The sequence below is a fragment of the Myxocyprinus asiaticus genome, chromosome 40 (genome assembly GCF_019703515.2).
Source record: "Myxocyprinus asiaticus isolate MX2 ecotype Aquarium Trade chromosome 40, UBuf_Myxa_2, whole genome shotgun sequence".
Lineage (NCBI taxonomy): Eukaryota > Metazoa > Chordata > Actinopteri > Cypriniformes > Catostomidae > Myxocyprinus > Myxocyprinus asiaticus.
In genome coordinates, this window is record NC_059383.1 from 38,442,565 (window position 1) to 38,465,048 (window position 22,484).

The window sequence follows — 22,484 nt, forward strand, 5'->3', positions numbered from 1 at the left end:
GTACAGTATATGTGGGATACCCAAATGACCTGTTTTTGCCAAAATGTGCAGTGTACAATCAGAACACACTGTGTGGAATACTGTATGTCACAATAGCTTCTACCAAGTGACAGATGAATTTGTTCCAAAATAAGGTAGATTTTGAGTGGATGCACAGCTTTTGATGTCAACAAAAGTTATGGGAAGCGTTTCCCTTCACTTTTAAAAGCTAATAAACCTATTTATTTTGACAGCCTATTTACACATGATTATGCTTAGTTGCAGTTTTTTTATTTGCATTTAGCATTTTTATGCTGTCTGTGACTCAGGACCACTGATCTAGAATTTGTCATTTTAAAGCTTAAATTAAACACCTTTATGTAAAACACCCAACCACTTTTACTACAGGTACTACATGTGCTGCTTGAGGTGAGGGTGGTGAATTTGTTTCAGAAGTTTATTGGTCTAGGAGCATGTGTATACCCAAAGAATGAGGGCGTTCGGTCTGTGTAATGGGTGAAAACAGGATCAGCTGGTTAGGCCGTGCAATGGTGGACATGTCTGGTCTGTAGGGGGAGATATATGGGCCTTTTTACAGTAGCCTCTGAGGTTCAGGGGTGCTGGGGAATGGGCGCTGACATTTAGGTGGGGATAAATGATTAAGTGGAGAGAATATGTGAGACGGCAGTGACTTTGATATGATATTCACATGTGCCTTAAAGGGATTGTTCTACCCACCACCATGTTGCTCGAAACATGTTATAGAGAGCAACAGTGCTGTTTTTTGCCATCATTTTTTTTCCATTGGGATTTAATAAAATCCTTCATAAAAGAATTGTAAGCCATGAACCAAACCAATCAGAACCGAGGTGAATCACAACATTACAAACTTTGATTTACAGCAAAAAAGTGTTTGAAAATCTGACACAAAAAAACAACAACAACAAACAAAGATACAAAAAAAGAAAATTCTCTCATTATTTACTTGACCTCATGCCATTCCAGATGTGTATGACTTTCTTTCTTCTGCAGAAAGTTGTTACAACAAAAAAGTTGTAAAATTGGCTATAATTTTAAACAGAAAAGGTTAGTAAGTGATTTTATCACACTAAAATCATGTATACATGCATATTGTTTATGTCTTGTTGCTATACTTTTGAAACAGTGAGAATGTAACTTTTGTTACACTCGTACATTTTTTGTCTCACTGTAAACTTGATTTTTTGCTTTTTTTTTTTTTTTAAAGGAGGGACGAGTCAAAATAAATTTTTGTGGTAATCCAATATTATGCTACAAATGCTGTTGATTGAGCTTAACTTGTATTGAACCAGGAATATTCCTTTAAATATTGATCTGTTTCCTACCTACACCTATCATATCGCTTCAGAAGACATGGATTAAACCACCGTAATCTTTTGGGTTATTTTAATGATTGCTTTGTGATTTTTGGAGATTCAAAGTTCACCATTCACTTGCATTGTATGGACCAACAGAGCTGAACTATTCTTCTAAAAATCTTAATTTGTGTTCAGCAGAAGAAAGAAAGTCATACACATCTGGGATGGCATGAGGGTGAGTAAATGATGAGACAGTTTTCATTTTTGGGTGAATTATCCCTCTAACATCTTTATTATGTGAATGAACTATAATCACTTGAAGCATTGCAAATGACGCAATCAAATTTTAAACGATGCAATATATAAAACTATTGATTTAAACTTGTTGATTATAAGTATATAAACAATACATTTTAATGTTATTGCAAAATATTCAGTTTTATTAAAATATATAAACAATTAGAGAATGTAGGGCGAACAACTCATTCACAGTGTATCATGGGCGTGTGCGGTTGCAACAGAGTTCTTTTGCCGTGCTTTGTTTGCCGCTATTCTCTGATTGGAGGATCTCTCTCTTCAGGATCATGGGTAGTGTAGTTTTTACCAGGAATTCTGCTATTAAACAAGATTTGTAAAAAATTAGGTTAAAATAACGTGGACCGATGGCTTAGACGGAAGCATATTTGATTGATAAATATATTGATAAAATTGCAACTCATGGTACAGGCCTGTCTTTAAAGGTTTATAAGTTATTGTTAAAAATCAATTTCTGGAGAAAATGAATGGGACTTTTTACTTCCAGAACCATTGAAAAGCCTTAGTTTACTTCCACAATTGTTTTATGTCCATAAACGGTTTATACTGCCAAAAAAAAAAAAAATGTCAAAAGTGCCATAAAAATAGTTCATATGAATTGTGCTCTATATTTCAAGTCCATGCATGTTTCAAACGCCAATAGTACACAATGAAATTTTCTACACTTGTATAAACAGCTTATCTATAGTCAAAATGGAAGACAATTAATAAAAATATGTACAGTATGTGTGTGTGTGTGTATATATATATATATAGTGGTAACATTTTTATTCTGATAGACATTTGATAAATTTATCTGCTCAGATTCACACACTGGAGTAAATTACAAAAAAGGGGGTGGGGCAGGAAACACACACAGGCATTTATAAACACACATATTGCTTTCACTAACGTGAACTGTTTTCATTTGCTCTCAAGGATTTAAGAACTATAAATAGAAGCGTGCAAACTGTCGTAGAAAGCAGTTGTAGTCAGTCTGAAGGCTCTGAGAGCTGTTATCCGCCCGTCTAACTGTCTGCACCTGTCTCGCCCTGTACGTTCTCAACAACTGTCTTAAACAGTCTGGAATCCCGTGTGTTCACTGTCTGGATTTCCAATCTGCCTTCCAGGAACATTCTGAGGAGCACAGCACAGAGGATACTCTCTCATCCCTGGAGTGGAGTAACAAAATTCTGCCATGACCATCAGTGACCCGGCTCAGAGAACACCCTGTCCATCACAACTCTCCTACAGGAAAATAAAGACATTAATGATAATAAACAACAATTAAACCATCAAAGCAGTTGCTGATTCTCAGATTTATTATCCTCAAAATCAGTGGTTCTCAACTGATTGTACTTCATGTCCCAGCACCAAAATTGTGTTTATGGCGATGTGACGAAGTGCTTTTATTAGATTTCTTTAGCATCCTTCGGAAGTATTTTAAGCCTGACTTCTATCGGTCCACCTCACCTCAGTTCCAACCCAACATAGTTAGGTGAGGCAGCACATAAATGAATGATGCACATATTTTTAGCTCAGCTTGTAAATACTGGATAAAGGCTGAACTTTCACTCTCTCGCTCAGTAATGGAGTTTGCAGTTACATGCACAAAAACAGGTCGGAAATTGGGGCAACAACATTTATTTACCAAAGACAAAATAGCATCTATACACACGGCATCTGAAATGAGGGGAAGTCAACAGCAGAGACGTGCTTCTAGAACTTTTAGTATATTAACTGCAATGTACTAATAAAATGTTAAAATAATATGAAGGTTTAAGACATCTGCTCTTAATTCATGTGGTGAATTAAAGTACTAAAGTATAATTGCCCCTAAAGCTTGCATACATACCCAGGCTTTCTTCCACTCTTGCAGGAGTCTGTTATGGTCAGTTAGAGCGTTTCTCCACTGTTCGACATCTCTGTGTGGAACACCAGCATCATCTGAGAAGAGACATTGAAGTAATGACAGCCCTTGATATGTGCAAATCAAAGACATCTAATCATTAAAAGTAAAAAAAAAAAAAAAAAAAAAAGAAAGAAACTGATGTAACAACATCATTTACAACCACATATAAATCCATATAACATTCAACTCCATATAACTCTATAACTCCATATGTAACAAACTTCATATAACTCCATATTTAACAAACTCCATATATAACAAACTCCATATACAATAACTCTATATAACAAACTCCATAAATAAGAAACTCCATATGACTTAAAGGTCCACATATACTGTAACAAACTCCCTTTAACTCCATTTACTGTATAACAAACTCTATAACCCCAGTTAAAACAAACTCCATATATAACAAATTCCATAAAACTCTATATATGGAAGGCCAAATTATCTTTTAATGTTCCCAGCTTTACTCGTCATTACTGCATTTTTACTAGTAAGAATTCCAATTACATTCTTACAAGTAAAAATGTAATCACAGAGCTCTGTAATTATAATTCTAACTAGCAACAAATCAATTGTAGATCTCTTTAATTGGAGTTTTTACTAGTAAAATGCCATTGCGGAGCTCTGTAATTCAAACGTATAGCTCTGCAATTACATTCTTACTCGTACAAAAGCAAATAGAGAGCTCTGTAACTGGAATTCTTACTAGTAGCAAATATATTGTAGAGCTCTGAAATTATTAGTAGAAATACAAGTACAACAAGTTGGATGCCTTAAAAGTTAAATGGGCTTGCCATATCTAAAGTATATAACAAACTCTATATAACTTATAACTCCATAAATAACAAAATCCATATAACAAATTCTTATAACTCAATAAACTGCATTTATAACACATAATTTAACACATAACTCCAGATATTTAACAAATTCCATAACTCATTATATTACAGTCCATATAACATACTGTATAACTCCAAGTAATAAACTCCATAAAATGTATAACTCTATGAATAAACTCCATAATTCCATATATAACAAACTTAATTTAACATATAACTCCAGATATTTAACAAACTCCATATAGCATATAACTCTATATAACAAACTCCATATAACTTATAACTCTATATAACAAACTCCATATAACTTATAACTCCATATATAACAAACTACATAAAACTTAATTCTATGAATAAACTCCATAAGTCCATATATAACAAACTTAATTTAACATATAACTCCAGATATTTAACAAACTCCATATAACTTATAACTCTATATAACAAACTCCATATAGCATATAACTCCATAAATAACAAACTCCATATAACATACTGTATAACTCTATAAAATAAACTCCATATACCCTATAACTCCATAAATAACAAACTCCATATAACATACTGTATAACTCTATATAACAAACTCCATATAGCATATAACTCCATAAATAACAAACTCCATATAACATACTGTATAACTCTATAAAATAAACTCCATATACCCTATAACTCCATAAATAACAAACTCCATATAACATACTGTATAACTCTATACAATAAACTCCATATAGCATATAACTCCATAAATAACAAACTCCATATAACATACTGTATAACTCTATAAAATAAACTCCATATACCCTATAACTCCATAAATAACAAACTCCATATAACATACTGTATAACTCTATATAACAAACTCCATATAGCATATAACTCCATAAATAACAAACTCCATATAATATACTGTATAACTCTATACAATAAACTCCATATACCCTATAACTCCATAAATAACAAACTCCATATAATATACTGTATAACTCTATAAAATAAACTCCATATACCCTATAACTCCATAAATAACAAACTCCATATAACATACTGTATAACTCTATACAATAAACTCCATATACCCTATAACTCCATAAATAACAAACTCCACATAACATACTGTATAACTCTATATAACAAACTCCATATAGCATATAACTCCATAAATAACAAACTCCATATAATATACTGTATAACTCTATACAATAAACTCCATATACCCTATAACTCCATAAATAACAAACTCCATATAACATACTGTATAACTCTATATAACAAACTCCATATAGCATATAACTCCATAAATAACAAACTCCATATAATATACTGTATAACTCTATACAATAAACTCCATATACCCTATAACTCCATAAATAACAAACTCCATATAATATACTGTATAACTCTATACAATAAACTCCATATACCCTATAACTCCATAAATAACAAACTCCATATAATATACTGTATAACTCTATACAATAAACTCCATATACCCTATAACTCCATAAATAACAAACTCCATATAATATACTGTATAACTCTATACAATAAACTCCATATACCCTATAACTCCATAAATAACAAACTCCATATAATATACTGTATAACTCTATACAATAAACTCCATATACCCTATAACTCCATAAATAACAAACTCCATATAATATACTGTATAACTCTATACAATAAACTCCATATACCCTATAACTCCATAAATAACAAACTCCACATAACATACTGTATAACTCTATAAAATAAACTCCATATACCCTATAACTCCATAAATAACAAACTCCACATAACATACTGTATAACTCTATACAATAAACTCCATATACCCTATAACTCCATAAATAACAAACTCCATATAATATACTGTATAACTCTATACAATAAACTCCATATACCCTATAACTCCATAAATAACAAACTCCATATAATATACTGTATAACTCTATACAATAAACTCCATATACCCTATAACTCCATAAATAACAAACTCCATATAATATACTGTATAACTCTATACAATAAACTCCATATACCCTATAACTCCATAAATAACAAACTCCATATAACATACTGTATAACTCTATACAATAAACTCCATATACCCTATAACTCCATAAATAACAAACTCCATATAACATACTGTATAACTCTATACAATAAACTCCATATACCCTATAACTCCATAAATAACAAACTCCACATAACATACTGTATAACTCTATACAATAAACTCCATATACCCTATAACTCCATAAATAACAAACTCCATATAATATACTGTATAACTCTATACAATAAACTCCATATACCCTATAACTCCATAAATAACAAACTCCATATAATATACTGTATAACTCTATACAATAAACTCCATATACCCTATAACTCCATAAATAACAAACTCCACATAACATACTGTATAACTCAATACAATAAACTCCATATACCCTATAACTCCATAAATAACAAACTCCATATAATATACTGTATAACTCTATACAATAAACTCCATATACCCTATAACTCCATAAATAACAAACTCCATATAATATACTGTATAACTCTATACAATAAACTCCATATACCCTATAACTCCATAAATAACAAACTCCATATAACATACTGTATAACTCTATACAATAAACTCCATATACCCTATAACTCCATAAATAACAAACTCCATATAATATACTGTATAACTCTATACAATAAACTCCATATACCCTATAACTCCATAAATAACAAACTCCATATAATATACTGTATAACTCTATACAATAAACTCCATATACCCTATAACTCCATAAATAACAAACTCCATATAATATACTGTATAACTCTATACAATAAACTCCATATACCCTATAACTCCATAAATAACAAACTCCATATAACATACTGTATAACTCTATACAATAAACTCCATATACCCTATAACTCCATAAATAACAAACTCCATATAATATACTGTATAACTCTATACAATAAACTCCATATACCCTATAACTCCATAAATAACAAACTCCATATAATATACTGTATAACTCTATACAATAAACTCCATATACCCTATAACTCCATAAATAACAAACTCCACATAACATACTGTATAACTCTATGCAATAAACTACATAAAACTTAACTCTATGAATAAACTCCATAATTCATATATAATAAAATTCATTTAACATATAAATCTAGATATACAACAAACTCCATATAGCATATAACTCTATATAACAAACTCCATATAACTTATAACTCTATAACAAACTCCATAAAACTCCATATATAACAAACTCCATATAACATACAGTATAACTCTATAAAATATACTCCATATAACTTATAACTCCATAAATAACGAACTCCATATAATATACTGTATACCTCTATGTAATAAACTCCATGATGAACTCCATAATTTCACATATAACAAACTTAATTTAACATATAACTCTAGATATACAAACTCCATAAAACTTATAACTCTATAAAGAACTCCATATAACACCATATATAACAAACTATAAATAACATACTGTATAACTCTACATAATAAACTCCATAAAATGTATAACTCTATGAATAAACTCTATAACTCCATATATAACAAACTCCATATAACATACTGTATAACTCTATAAAATAAACTCCATAAAATGTATAACTCTATGAATAAACTCCATAAGTCCATATATAACAAACTTAATTTAACATATAACTCCAGATATTTAAAAACTCCAAATAACTTATAACTCTATAAATAACAAACTCCATATAACTCCATATGACTCATTTACTGTACATCAAATTCCATAATTCCTCTTAGAACAAACTTGATATAAATTCATCTATGAAAAACAACTCTATAAAACAAATAACACCATATATATATATATATAATGTTTTAGGTTTATATCAAGTTTTAGTCATAAGAGTTTTAACAAAACAGTTGATGATTGTATTTTCAAAGCATTCTTAGGTTGCATTATGATGTCAGAACCAAAATAAACTTCCTTTATTAGTATTCATCAAATAAAAAATAAAAAAAATAAAATAAAAAAAGCAATTAAGAAATAAAAGAAAAACTGAACCTTGCTTAATTTTTCCAGAAGCGAAAAACCCTTTCACTTCTAATTCGGGCATGACAGTAAGGGGCTGCGTTTGCCTTTCTGTCCTGTCAAAGGCCAAATAAAGGACATTCCTACAGAAGCCCAAAAATTTGTTTTGGTGTCTATGCCATCAAGTCAAGTGGATGACACAAATATTCTTCTGTCCATTAACACAACAACTTCCTAAAATTGCAATGAACTTGCAGAGACAGATAAAAAGAAATGTTCATCATCCACAGAGCCTTACCCATGCTGTTGAGCCGAAAGTCGATTTTTGATACATCATTTCCTTTTTTCGACACTGCCATACACTCATATTGGACGTCTTTATTCAAAGCTTCCTGCTTTAACCAGCTGCTCACCAGCACAGCATCATTGGAAAGGGCGTGTCTGTATTCACTGACGGGCACCTCCAGTCTCCGCCCATTTATGTGCCATTGAACATTTACATCACTAGGACCTGAAGGAAAACGGCACTTACATATGGACCCTATATGATTTTTACATCACCAATACACACGCACACACACACGTGCACAAAAAGTGTGCACACTTGTTACAACTTTGTAACACTAAATCTACATTAAAAGAAAGTCAAACCCTCGCAGTGTCATGCTGTATATGTGTGAGATAATAATCACTCCATTTCTCCTGGAAATACATGGGGTTAACACACATTTTAAGACAGGACATGCATAACACACTGCGGGTCCATGTCTCATCAACTTTAAAACTAGCCTTTTAGAATGTATTCTGCTAAATGCAAGAAATGAATACAATAATACATCCACTAATTTGAACAGACAAGTGCCATTTCAAGACTGCTGTAATGATTCACTGTTTCACTTGTCATTGTTAGCTACATGCATTCCAATTCTATGGTTTGCAACAATGTAATCAAACTATTTTATTGGCAGAGCAAAACTAAACAAAATAGCTGGGTGTATTGTTTCTGAAATGTCTGTTACTTAGTATTAACTTGTTCATATAACTTTATATATAACATTATATTGCTAATCGTTATGTATGATAACATCATACCATAGTTTTCCAGCGTGCTAAACAAATATTAATATAATGCAGACGTCAATCGCATGTTCAACAGATGTAAGCTTTGTTTTTTTAACACAATCTAATTATTAATACATTTCTTGGTTTTGTAGTGGTAGAAATGGACTAAATATTCTGAGATGTTGTGAGTTTGCAGGTTGACACTAAATGTCTGAAATATGAAACAGTTTGATGACTTCTGTACCATTTTTGAATGTTTTCTGTTCTAGTCTTTTAAACCATACTATCTTTTCATGACTCCAAGACAGTTTCACAAACACATTTAAAAGGAACAAACGTTTGGAATTCAAAAAATTTATTTAAGCGCCAACAAAATGTGATTTGAGATTTGAAGAAACTTTGTACATCTTGAAAGTTTTTTTTCTCTCTCTTTCATATACATATTTACACTGTACATGACTGGTGCTGGAATTCTACATATGATTTCAGGGAGTGTCCACAGTCCTTCAGTTCAGAAAACACATTTTCATTTACATGACGTGAACTGGCCTGAAACTATGGAATCCCAATGCGGTTTCTTTATAAGAATATACCAAGTCCATTTATAGAAAAAGACTCAAGTCTAATTCACCTCTTATAACAATACAAAATTGGTCAAAGCAAAACAATAATCATAAAAAAAATCTAAAGTTATATACTGTAACATAAAAGTCCAGTCAATTCTAAGAAACGGTTTCTCTTTATTTGTTCTGTATGTTCTTTTTTTAAATAAAACATTGAAAGAAAATTTTAATACATATTTAGGCATCAGAAGGTGTGCAGAAGATCTGGCAACATGCAGCATTCAGAGCACACACAAGCGTTGTCTAATTTCTCTGTATATACTGTGTGTGTGTATATATATGTATATATATATATATATATATATATATTGTGTATAATATATACACAAATACACACACAGTATACATATACACACATGTACACATATATAAACTCAGCAAAAAAAGAAACATCCCTTTTTCAGGACACTGTATTTTAAAGATAATTTTGTAAAAATCCAAATAACTTTACAGATCTTTATTGTAAAGGGTTTAAACAATGTTTTCCATGCTTGTTCAATGAAACAAACAATTAATGAACATGCACCTGTGGAACGGTCATTAAGACACTAACAGCTTACAGACGGTAGGCAATTAAGGTCACAGTTATAAAAACTTAGGACATTAAATAGACCTTTCTACTGACTCTGAAAAACTCCAAAAGAAAGATGCACAGGGTCCCTGCTCATCTGTGTGAACGTGCCTTAGGCATGCTGCATGGAGGCATGAGGACTGCAGATGTGGCCAGGGCAATAAATTGCAGTGTCTGTACTGTGAGATGCCTAAGACAACGCTACAGGGAGACAGGAAGGACAGCTGATCACCCTCGCAGTGGCAGACCACATGTAACAACACCTGCACAGGATCGGTACATCCAAATATCACACCTGCGGGACAGGTACAGGATGGCAAGAACAACTGCCCAAGTTACACCTGGAACGCACAATCCCTCCATCAGTGCTCAGACTGTCCGCAATAGGCTGAGAGAGGCTGGACTGATGGCTTGTAGGCCTGTTGTAAGGCAGATCCTTACCAGACATCACCGGCAACAACGTCGCCTATGGGCACAAACCCACCTTCGCTGGAGCAGACAGGACTGGCAAAAAGTGCTCTTCACTGACGAGTCGCGGTGTTGTCTCACCAGGGGTGATGGTCGGACTCATGTTTATTATCGAAGGAATGAGCGTTACACCGAGGCCTGTACTCTGGAGCGGGATTGATTTGGAGGTGGAGGGGCCGTCATGGTCTGGGGCGATGTGTCACAGCATCATCGGACTGAGCTTGTCGTCATTACAGGCAATCTCAACTCTGTGCGTTACAGGGAAGACATCCTCCTCCCTCATGTGGTACCCTTCCTGCAGGCTCATCCTGACATGACCCTCCAGCATGACAATGCCACCAGCCATACTGCTCGTTCTGTGCGTGATTTACTGCAAGACAGGAATGTCAGTGTTCTCCCATGGCCAGCGAAGAGCCCGGATCTCAATCCCATTGAGCACGTCTGGGACCTGTTGGATCAGAGGGTGAGGGCTAGGGCCATTCCCCACAGAAATGTCCAGGAACTTGCAAGTGCCTTGGTGGAAGAGTGGGGTAACATCTCACAGCAAGAACTGGCAAATCTGGTGCAGTCCATGAGGAGGAGATGCACTGCAGTACTTAATGCAGCTGGTGGCCACACCAGATACTGACTGTCACTTTTGATTTTGACCCCCCCTTAGTTCAGGGAAACATTATTCCATTTCTGTTAGTCACATGTCTGTGAAACTTGTTCAGTTTATGTCTTGGTTGTTGAATCTTTTTATGTTCATACAAATCTTTACACATTAAATTTGCTGAAAATAAAAGCAGTTGAAAGTGAGAGGATGTTCCTTTTTTTGCTGAGTTTACATACACATTTATTTATTTATTTATTTTATTTTGGGGTGAAATTTGACCATTGAAATATTTAAATCTGAGACTACATTAAATCTGTTTTCAGTTCACTATTTCTCTGAATATTCAGACAGAGTCCTTAAAGCCCTCAAGTGGCCAATCAGAGGACTTTAAATATTGGATCTCCAGCCAAACGAAGCACATAATATATAGAGGTGAGAGCAAAAGGCAACATTTCAGAAGGTTGAGACAAGATGCAAAAACAGACAGACAGAAAGTGAGAAAGTAACAGGCAGGTCAAAGGTACCACTCACCCAAGGCCAGGCAGAAGAGCAGGAAGGCCTGGTGAGGGTGAAGCCCCCATGACTGCTCCCTCAAGAGAGGGGGTATCAGGTGAGCACCCTCTAAACCACTCCAGGGAGAGGAGGACGAAGATGATGGTGATGAGGAAGGGAAGACAGAGGGGTGACCGCTGGAAGTGGGCAGGGAGTCGACAGGGAAAGGAGGAGCAGCCAATGTAGCTGTGCAGGAAAGAGGAAGTGAAAGGAGGGAAAAGAGCAAATGGAGGGAGAGAGACAAAGAGTGCACTGAGAATCTCAGGTCATTAGGAAAAATCAGGAAATGTCACAAAAAGGGACTGAGAAAGGAAAAGGTGAGGTCTTTAAAAGATAATTTAAGGAGGAACCAACCAAAATAAAGCAAAACATGAAAGAATAAACATGCTTTTGGGTGGGTCTTAATTCACCCACTTATTGCGGATCTTATTTCACCCCAAAATCACAAGGAAAAAATATAAAAAGTGAAATTTTTCATAAAGAAATTAAATTAAGACCCTTCAGATTTTTGCATTGTTTAACAGTCATGAGAATGAGAATTTTTGCTTTACGGTAAGGGTAATTTAGGGAGAAAATGTGCTTAATAGTCATGAAGATAATGTATATATACAGTATATATAATAATCTTTAGCAAATCTTTAACAATACTAAAAACAAGCGTGCATGTATGTGTGTGTGTGTGTGTGTGTGAGTGTGTAAAAAAAAGATTTTATTATGTAAAATACATATATATATATATATATTTTATTTTTTTTCATATGATTTTGGGCTGAAATATAACCTGGACTTGTGTTATATTCACCCAATTTTTGCAAGCATATAATTAAATAATATAACATTTAAAACATAAAGCTTCTTTCTTTAAAACTAAAAAGTTTTGCACTATACTGTAGAAAAGTTGACAAACTCTTTTAGTCTTTGTAAATAATGTCTGTTATGAATAACAGGCCACAAGGCTAAAAGAACCAATGACAACACTTTACAATAAGGTTGTATTTGTTAATGTTAGCTAACTAAATTAGTTAACATGAACTAACAATGAACAATGCTTTTTCAGCACTTATGAATCTCAGTTTATGTTAATATCAACATATACCAATAAATGTTAAAAGTTGTATATATTAAGATTAGTTAATGCACTATGACCTAACATGAAATAACAATGAACAATTGTATTTTCATAACTGAACATTAAGATGAATAAATGCTGTACAAAAATAATGTTCATTGTTGGTTCATAATATCTAATGCATTTACTAATGTTAACAAATACAACCTTATTGTAAAGTGTGACTGAACAACTCTGTAAAAGTCTACCAAGACAGGGCTGCCTTCTCATTTTAAATTAAACGAGGTTAAAATGTTAGCTTCAAAATATAGGAAAACAGCTAAAAAACAAACAAAAAACAGACATGATCTGGAATACAAGCTAAAGTATCCAATGGGAACTGTGCAAGAGAGATATCATAGGGTTTAGACATTTTTGGTCTGCTTTATTGTCATTTTCCCATAATGAACCATTTTAATTGTAATCAAAATAACAAACAAGTCACCATGTAGACAGACATTCGACAACGGTGATCTTAGCTTCCAAGTGAAATCGTTGGTAATGTCTAGACAGTAGCCTTCATTCTGGAGAAATTCTCATGAGGACACATTCATTGCCACCAAAGGGGTAGGGTTACAGTGGGGCTTAGGGTAAATCCTGCAAGAGTTTTACAGAACGGAGGTTATTATCTAGTCACAACCGAAATAATCTCTATTTCACGTAAGGAACCCATTTCACCAAGAGGAACAGTCATCGTTCCGTTTCACCAATGTTGGGTCCATTTCGGTCAAAAGTGTAAGTGTTCTAAACAGCTGGGCCAAGTGCACAACCTTCCACCAAATTTGGCCCACCTGCCATTTTGGTCTTCCAGAGCACTTCCTGTGCTATCGTCGAGACATCGTGCGCAATCATGCATATGTGTAACTGGAATCATCCCTGAGAGTTTTTCATATCCACCAAAGTGGAAAGACAATTAATACCTATTAAACTCATGTAAAATAGCGTAACAGCGTCAGATCAAACCCTAGGCTGAGCAAGAAAATGTTTGCCCCCCCCCACCCAAACAACAAATACAGTTCGGCACTCCAATTTGAAAAACATCCCGCTAACTTACCAATTTGGTAAATAATGTTTCCAATTTGGAACTTCTGTTTTTTGATCTTGCAAATCTATGTAGAGGTCTTTAATGCACCAGGCAAACCTTCAAGACTGTTCGACAAACCATTGCGATGAGCAAAAATCTTTTTACGTACACAGCCTTAATGTTAAATCACTGCTGCTAAGCTAAGCTTCCAATGGAGAGGTCAAGATGCAAAAAGAGAGATTCGCTTATACTTTGCTCCGCTGTAGCTGTCTTGTGGTAAAAATTTGAATCAGTAAGGCGTGTCAGCGTCGGCATATTCAATCGGCTGCGAAACGCAGTCTATGTCGAAGGGTCGCCCTTTAGAAGCACTATCGTCTGTATCCTCGTCGCTGTTTGATGGAATCCTTCCGTTCCCACATTCCGGTTCGGTCTCGTATCCAGTGTCTCTGAGAGCCCGCAACGGTTGTGCTCCATTTTGGTTTAGCTGATCGCCTGGATCCGTTTTGTCCCGCATCGGCTCCATCAGGCCTGCTTCGCAGGCGGCGTACTCGGGCTGTGGTTTTTTGTGTGAGCCGAGCAGTGCCGCACGCAAGCGAAGACATGGCGCAGGCAGGTACTGCATATAACAGTTATACACCAGAGCGAAGAGGAAGAGGAGGAAAAAGAGCAGGAAGAGGGAAAGCAGAGCTATGCTGTTGTCGTGTTGAATGTACTTCGCCGATGGGTCTTGAGTCTCAGTGTGCGTCGGTGAATTGCTGACTTTCGGAGGGATGTATTGTTTGGGTTTAATTAAGTTGTTAGGAGGGGTGGTTAGAGGGGGGGCCTCTGTGTGGGCTGATGTTAGTAGCGGGGGTCCTGACATGTTACCGTTATTACCTTCTACCGGCGTAGTTGGGTCATGCAACGTGGATCCAACGGAATGCGATGCAGCACCCACATCTGATGAAGACGATGCTGATATTGAAGGCTCATTATAAGGAAGGTCCAATCGAAGGATGTATCCAGCAACCAAACGCGTAAAGTTCTTTCCTGCACCCATTTCGACGGACCAGCATTCGTAATGGCCTTGGTTCTTTGAGGTCACGCTGTATATGAGCAACCCGTTCTCTCCCATTAGAAGGAAGTTGGAAGCTTCATTGAGAATGTTGCCGTCCAATTTCCACATCACTTGAGCCAGGTTTGATCGCACCTGGCACGGCAGATCGGCAGAACTTCCTGGCTTTACCGCCACCTGCCTGTAGTCCTCCACTGCAAGAGGTATAACTGTGGGAGGAGCAAAAAAGAGAATTATGGCTTATCTTCATATTACTCAAGTAAATTCGTATGGACAAAATATGAAGTACTTCAACTAGTTTTGATGGATCCTTTTCACATTTCCGTGTTTGGAACGCAGAAGTAAACTATTGAAGGGTAAACTTCTACAGCGGTGAATGTGAGATAACATCAAACATTATTTTTGCGTTCCCATTTGCTCCAACAACATAAGAAAAATCCAATATTACGTTTCCATGACTCTTCACAAGAGGAAAAATATTCATTGCAGCTGTGGTAATACAATGCAAAGCATAATGTAATATATTAACACTAAAAAATAAATAAAAATGCAAAAATAAAAAACAGTTTGCTAAATTTACAGTGCTAAATAAGCATCCATCATCAAGGTCCATCACATTAGGGCAATGCAAACTAGAATTTCTGCTACGTAAGACAGCACTGCAAATCCACAGATTTCACTAGCGATTGTGTTGCAAGGACTTAGAGAAAAAATGCAAGGGTTTTGCAAAATTGGCACGCTGTCATATGACCAACAAGTTGATCATCCACCGAACAAGACAATCTAGCCCCATCGGAGACAGGAATCCTTTCCTGTGTCAGATCTTTAAAGGGTTCGTTCATCCAAAAATTAAAATTCTCATTATTTACTCACCCTCATGCCATCCCAGATGTGTAGGACTTTCTTTCATCAGCAGAACACATTTGAAGAAAAATAGAAAAATATCTCAGCTCAGTAGGTCCTTAAAATGTAAGTGGATGGTGATCAGACTTTTGAGGCTCCAAGAATCACAGACAGTCAGCATAAACGTCATCCATACGACTCCAGCAGTTTAATTAATGTCTACTAAAGCGATACGATCGCTTTTGGTGTGAAAATGACCAATATTTAAGTACTTTAACTCTTTGCTTCTGGCCAGCAGCAGCATGCGTGTGTGATGTAATTGCGTTGGTATGTTCACGTGAGGACTGATGCATGTGCGACACACCCAGAAGAGCAGCACTGTTTACAACCGAGTAGGAGGAATGCTGTACAGAAGCTTTGTTGGTTTTGGTTGGTCTTCGTTTATGTGTTTATCTTGGATGTCTCAACCAAGAGAAAAATGTGAGATTACATCCGTAACATGCCAACATGAATACATCACACATGAACTCAATGCTCTCATGAAGTTTACCTGAATCTTTGGATTATAGTGAAAAAGTACTTAAATATTGATCTTTTTCTCACCAAAAGCAATCGTGTCGCTTTAGAAGACATTAATTTAACAGCTGGAGTTGTATGGATGAAGTTTATGCTGACTGTCTATGATTTTTGCAGCTTCAAAAGAGAAATCTCCATTCACTTGCATTTTAAGGACCTACTGAGCTGAGATGTTTTTCTACTTTTCTTCAAATGTTTTCTGGAGAAGAAAGAAAGTCATACACACCTGGAATATCATGAGGGTGAGTAAATATTCACTTTGCGTGAACTATCACTTTAAGAGCCCATGATGCTGAACAAACAAAAATTATTTATTTTAAATCACATTACGGTATCAGAACAGACATTAGGCAAGACCTGCCTCCACCCTCATTCTCTTTTCACAACAGTCATAATACAAAAGACATTTTATACACACACCTGGGGGACATATCCTAGCATCTCCTTTCAGGCTTTGAATCAACTTCCTGCAAAAAACCACACCAAAACAAGCAGATCAGACTCAAGGAATAATCTGTTTGAGGAAGATTTTACTCATTTAGGGACAATAATGGCTTGAGAGCACAGTAGTACCAAATTATTATAATTTTTTTTACTTTCCTCTATTTGTCAGAAAAACTTTCCAAAAGAAGTTTGGACACACTTGGGTGAATTTATGCGTGTTCAAAACCTTTCTTTTCTTGATCTAATGGCTTGTGCTTAATTGTTCTTCACATAGTAAACATTTTATTATTCAAATTATTTTGACAGGGATGAGCTGGAGCATTTAGTGGAGCAAAAGCAGTGAACAAGTGTCCAGCATACATGGGAACCCATTCAGTATGGTTTAAAAAGCATCTCAGGATGCACCTCATAAAAGTCTGTAGAGCTGGAATCTTAAATCTGTAAGCTAAAATGTATCATCATTTTATAGTTTTGATGTCTTTACTGTTATTCTAAAGTGGAAAACTGAATAAAGTGGTAGTGTCCAATGAAACTTAATAGTATTGCACAGGGAAATTCTAATCCAATTTGACTAACAAATAAAATTCAAATTGTAATACAATCAAGGGATTGTATTACATCTTGATGTTACTGTCACAAGCCTGGCTTGGACACAGTGTCTGCAAACATTTGAGAAATTAACATCTAAAACAACAGACAGGCAGACGTGCCGTCAGTCACGATGTGGCCGTTTAGTTCTCGTTTCTCACCGCTGTTCAGCTTGGTCTTGGAAAATATTAATACAAGCAGCAGAACGTGCGTTCCAGGCACAGTACGGGTCTCTGGCAAGAACGCAATCCTCACAGGACAGATATTTATGACAAAACGCTGTGGGAGACTGAACAACACCTGAGTCAGAACCAGCGTACAAGAACAGAGCCTGCGGAGGAGAGAACACAGTTATATGGTTTGCATATGTGTGTGTGTGTGTGTTAAGAAATAGAAACAAGACATTGGAGCTGATTTGTAGCTGAACGGGAACAGTTTGCAGCTGTCTGTCTGCATATATAGACTGACCGTCTCCATTGTATGGAAACCTTTTTTTTAAAACATGATTGTGTGCATTTTATATCAGCTGATTCGTCACTAAAATATCACACTGATAAGATGAATCGTAGCCCACTGTCATTCTACTTCATTGAAATGCTGTTTTAATCACAGACCCATTTATCAACAGAGTGATTGAGTGTGAGAACAGAAATCTGGGTTCTTACAACTTGGGGAGAGAGTAAAAGTGTTTTGATTGACTCAGAGTTCTTCAGAAGTTGGATCTCTTCCACCGTGTGGACCTCTCCTCCTTCAAACACCACTGATTTATGCAGAACACCTTTATCTGAGAACACAAGACATTCTGAAAATATAAATCAACCCTGATCATAAGTTTTATACTCAAGATCAACCGCACTCTCTAGAACCCTAATCCCACAATTCTGACCTCACAAATGCTCTGGAGAATTACTTCACACACTTTATACTCTAGATCTATAAATTGCACTCCAGAGCACCGATTACACATACTCACCAGTGCCGGTGAAGAGGACATCATAGATGTATCTGTCGAGAGCCTGCACCCTCTCAACGGCAATCTGGGTGTAGTTGACGTCTTTCGTGATGAGGCGAGGGCCGTTACCGATGGGCAGCACGGGGTCCTCCAGCAGCGGGTGGTCCTTCACAAACTGTAGAGTCTTATCAGGCAGGTGCAGAGACGAGCTGATGTTCTGCATGCGGTTGTGGTTGTTGATGCACTGTGGAGGTATGGAGTGGTGCATTAATTTCAAAATACAGGGTAATTATATTCAAAATCGACTCAATCAGTCTGTCTGTCTGTCTAACTACTTTTCTGTCTATCTATCTCTGTCTGTCTGACTACTTTTTCTATCAACCTACCTACCTATCTATCTGTATATCGGTTTATCTATCCATCTGTCTATCATCTGTCCATCTGTCTATCATCTGTCCATCTGTCTATCCATCCATCTGCATATATAGACTGCCTGTCTCCATTGTATGAAAACTTCCTTTCCTGTCTGTCTTTCCACCTGCCTGCTTGTCTGTCTGTCTAACCATATATCTGTTTATTCATCCATCCATCCATCTGTCTGACTGTCTATCTATCATCCTTCTGTCCGTCCATCCATCCATCCATCCATCCATCCATCCATCTGTTTGTCTACTATATCCCTCCGTCCATCTGTCCGTCCACCCACCTGCCTCTCTGTCTATCTATTCATCCATACATCCATAGATAGCGGATATTGTGACTGTACCTGCTTGGCATGTTATCATAAATGTCATGAAAACATACATTTCCAGTTTCACATTTGATGTTTCATATATTCTAAGGTATTAAGGCATTCAGACATTATATCAGCCATTGGCAAGTCTGACTTATAGATAACCACACTGACCATGTTGGTTGACCACTAGTCATGACCTCTTAAAATGTAAATCTGGGACAAATTGATTGAACTTTGTTTAACCTATAAAGGTAACAGTTGTGCTCAAAAGTTTGCATACCCTGGCAGAAATGGTGAAATTTTGGCATTGATTTTGAAAATATGACTGATCATGCAAAAAAACTGTCTTTTATTTAAGGATAGTGATCATATGAAGTCATTTATTATCACATAGTTGTTTGGCTCCTTTTTAAATCATAATGATAACAGAAATCACCCAAATGGCCCTGATCAAAAGTTTACACACCCTTGAATGTTTGGCCTTGTTATAGACACACAAGGTGACACACACAGGTTTAAATGGCAATTAAAGGTTAATTTCCCACACCTGTGGCTTTTTAAATTGCACTTAGTGTCTGTGTATAAATAGTCAATGAGTGTGTTAGCTCTCATGTGGATGCACTGAGCAGGCTAGATACTGAGCCATGGGGAGCAGAAAAGAACTGTCAAAAGACCTGCGTAACAAGGTAATGGAACTTTATAAAGATGGAAAAGGATATAAAAAGATGTCCAAAGCCTTAAAAATGCCAGTCAGTACTGTTCAATAACTTGTAAAGAAGTGGAAAATTCAGGGATTTCTTGATAACAAGCCAAGGTCAGGTAGACCAAGAAAGATTTCAGTCACAACTGCCAGAAGAATTGTTCAGGATACAAAGAAAAACCCACAGGTAACCTCAGGAGAAATACAGGCTGCTCTGGAAAAAGATGGTGTGGTTGTTTCAAGGAGCACAATACGACGATACTTGAACAAAAATGAGCTGTATGGTCGAGTTGCCAGAAAGAAGCCTTTACTGTGCCATTGCCACAAAAACGTTTGGTTACAATATGCCCGACAACACCTTGACACGCCTTTGGAGTGACGAGACCAAAATAGAGCTTTATGGTCACAACCATAAGCGCTATGTTTGGAGAGGGGTCAACAAGGCCTATAGTGAAAAGAATACCATCCCCACTGTGAAGCATGGTGGTGGCTCACTGATGTTTTGGGGGTGTGTGAGCTCTAAAGGCACGGGGAATCTTGTGAAAATTGATGGCAAGATGAATGCAGCATGTTATCAGCAAATACTGGCAGACAATTTGCATTCGTCTGCACAAAAGCTGCGCATGGGACGCTCTTGGACTTTCCAGCATGACAATGACCCTAAGCACAAGGCCAAGTCGACCCTCCAGTGGTTACAGCAGAAAAAGGTAAAGGTTCTGGAGTGGCCATCACAGTCTCCTGACCTTAATATCATCGAGCCACTCTTGCATGACATGGAGGCATTTTGCCAAGACGAATGGGCAGCTATACCACCTGCAAGAATTTGGGGCCTCATAGACAACTATTACAAAAGACTGCACGCTGTCATTGATGCTAAAGGGGGCAATACACAGTATTAAGAACTAAGGGTATGCAGACTTTTGAACAGGGGTAATTTCATTTTTTTCTTTGTTGCCATGTTTTGTTTTATGATTGTGCCATTCTGTTATAACCTACAGTTGAATATGAATCCCATAAGAAATAAAAGAAGTGTGTTTTGCCTGCTCACTCATGTTTTCTTTAAAAATGGTTCATATATTACCAATTCTCCAAGGGTATGCAAACTTTTGAGCACAACTGTGATATATATATATATATATATATATATATATATATATATATATATATATATATATATATATATATATATGGTACATTGTTACAAACTATAGACTCTTGTTTACAAGACTAATTCCCCACTCAGCGGCCCTGAATTTTATGGAACATGTATAAACCAGGGGAATCCCAGTGTCTCAGTGTAGGAGAGTTCAGGCCATGGTGTGATACTAACCGCTCCGGGTCTGGGGGTCGGAGCGATGCCATTAAATCGGACCCACTTAGTGTGGGACTGTTCAACCGTCGCTTTCTGCATGTACTTCCCTTTGGAAAACACCTCATGCACAGAACTCATGTTATACGCGCACACAGCCGACAAACCAACATTCCCCCTGAAAGAAAAAGAAACAAGGAAATCTAAGAAAACTCCCATGAGGCATATTAATCCAAGTTGTGCCACTTTGTGGAACTGATTTAGATTTAACGCCTTTCACAATTTGCCATCTGAGAGTCATATTACTAAGACTTGGGTGATGGCATGACTTACAGATGAATCAAGACAAACTGGAAAAAACAGTTTCGGTGTAAAATACCAAAAAGGCACATGCTGGTACTTTGAAGTTTGAATCTTGATTGTATCTTCGACACACATAACTCAACATAAACGCACACGTGGACACAAAAACTGACCATTGAGATGTAAAGACTCCATATATGACTGTCTCTCTCCAATGAGGGGCTTTCAGGATGAACACATCATGAACAACATTGAAGACAAAGTTCAGCTCAGGCATGGAGCACACCAGTTTAGCCTTCAAAAATGATGTCCACTTCTTTTGTAGGGTCCTCTGACCACCCTGATCACCCTGAGGTACAGAGAGGTATTATAAGCAGGGTTAGTTTTAGGGTCAGTGAATATTCAGGGGTTAGGCAAGACCTCTGTGGATGCGTATAGGGATATTCTTTGATGAATATTTGAGTATAATTCACTTTATAAAATGTGATTTATATGAAGCAAATCTCTAGATATTATTAACTCGCAGGGTG

The 22,484-nt window shown here is 36.1% G+C and overlaps 1 protein-coding gene across 8 annotated transcripts in view; it reads right to left on the bottom strand.

Annotated features, from left to right (window-relative positions):
* Nucleotides 1-773: 773 nt before the first annotated feature.
* The window catches only part of LOC127430816 (semaphorin-4D-like), an 83,611-nt gene continuing 61,900 nt past the window's right edge, over nt 774-22,484 (bottom strand). For 6 of the 8 annotated variants that reach the window (XM_051680909.1, XM_051680913.1, XM_051680915.1 and 3 more), the window contains 7 exons: nt 22,128-22,303; nt 21,673-21,829; nt 18,928-19,150; nt 18,620-18,738; nt 18,116-18,285; nt 17,343-17,389; nt 12,361-15,712 (listed from right to left, as the gene is read on the bottom strand). In XM_051680909.1, coding sequence (XP_051536869.1) covers nt 14,739-15,712; nt 17,343-17,389; nt 18,116-18,285; nt 18,620-18,738; nt 18,928-19,150; nt 21,673-21,829; nt 22,128-22,303 — 1,866 coding nt within the window. In that variant the 3' untranslated portion in view covers nt 12,361-14,738. Of the gene's footprint in view, nt 2,859-3,465; nt 3,558-8,744; nt 8,958-12,296; nt 15,713-17,342; nt 17,390-18,115; nt 18,286-18,619; nt 18,739-18,927; nt 19,151-21,672; nt 21,830-22,127; nt 22,304-22,484 lie in introns of those variants that run through there. The other 2 variants (XM_051680911.1, XM_051680916.1) reach the window with 2 other exon arrangements.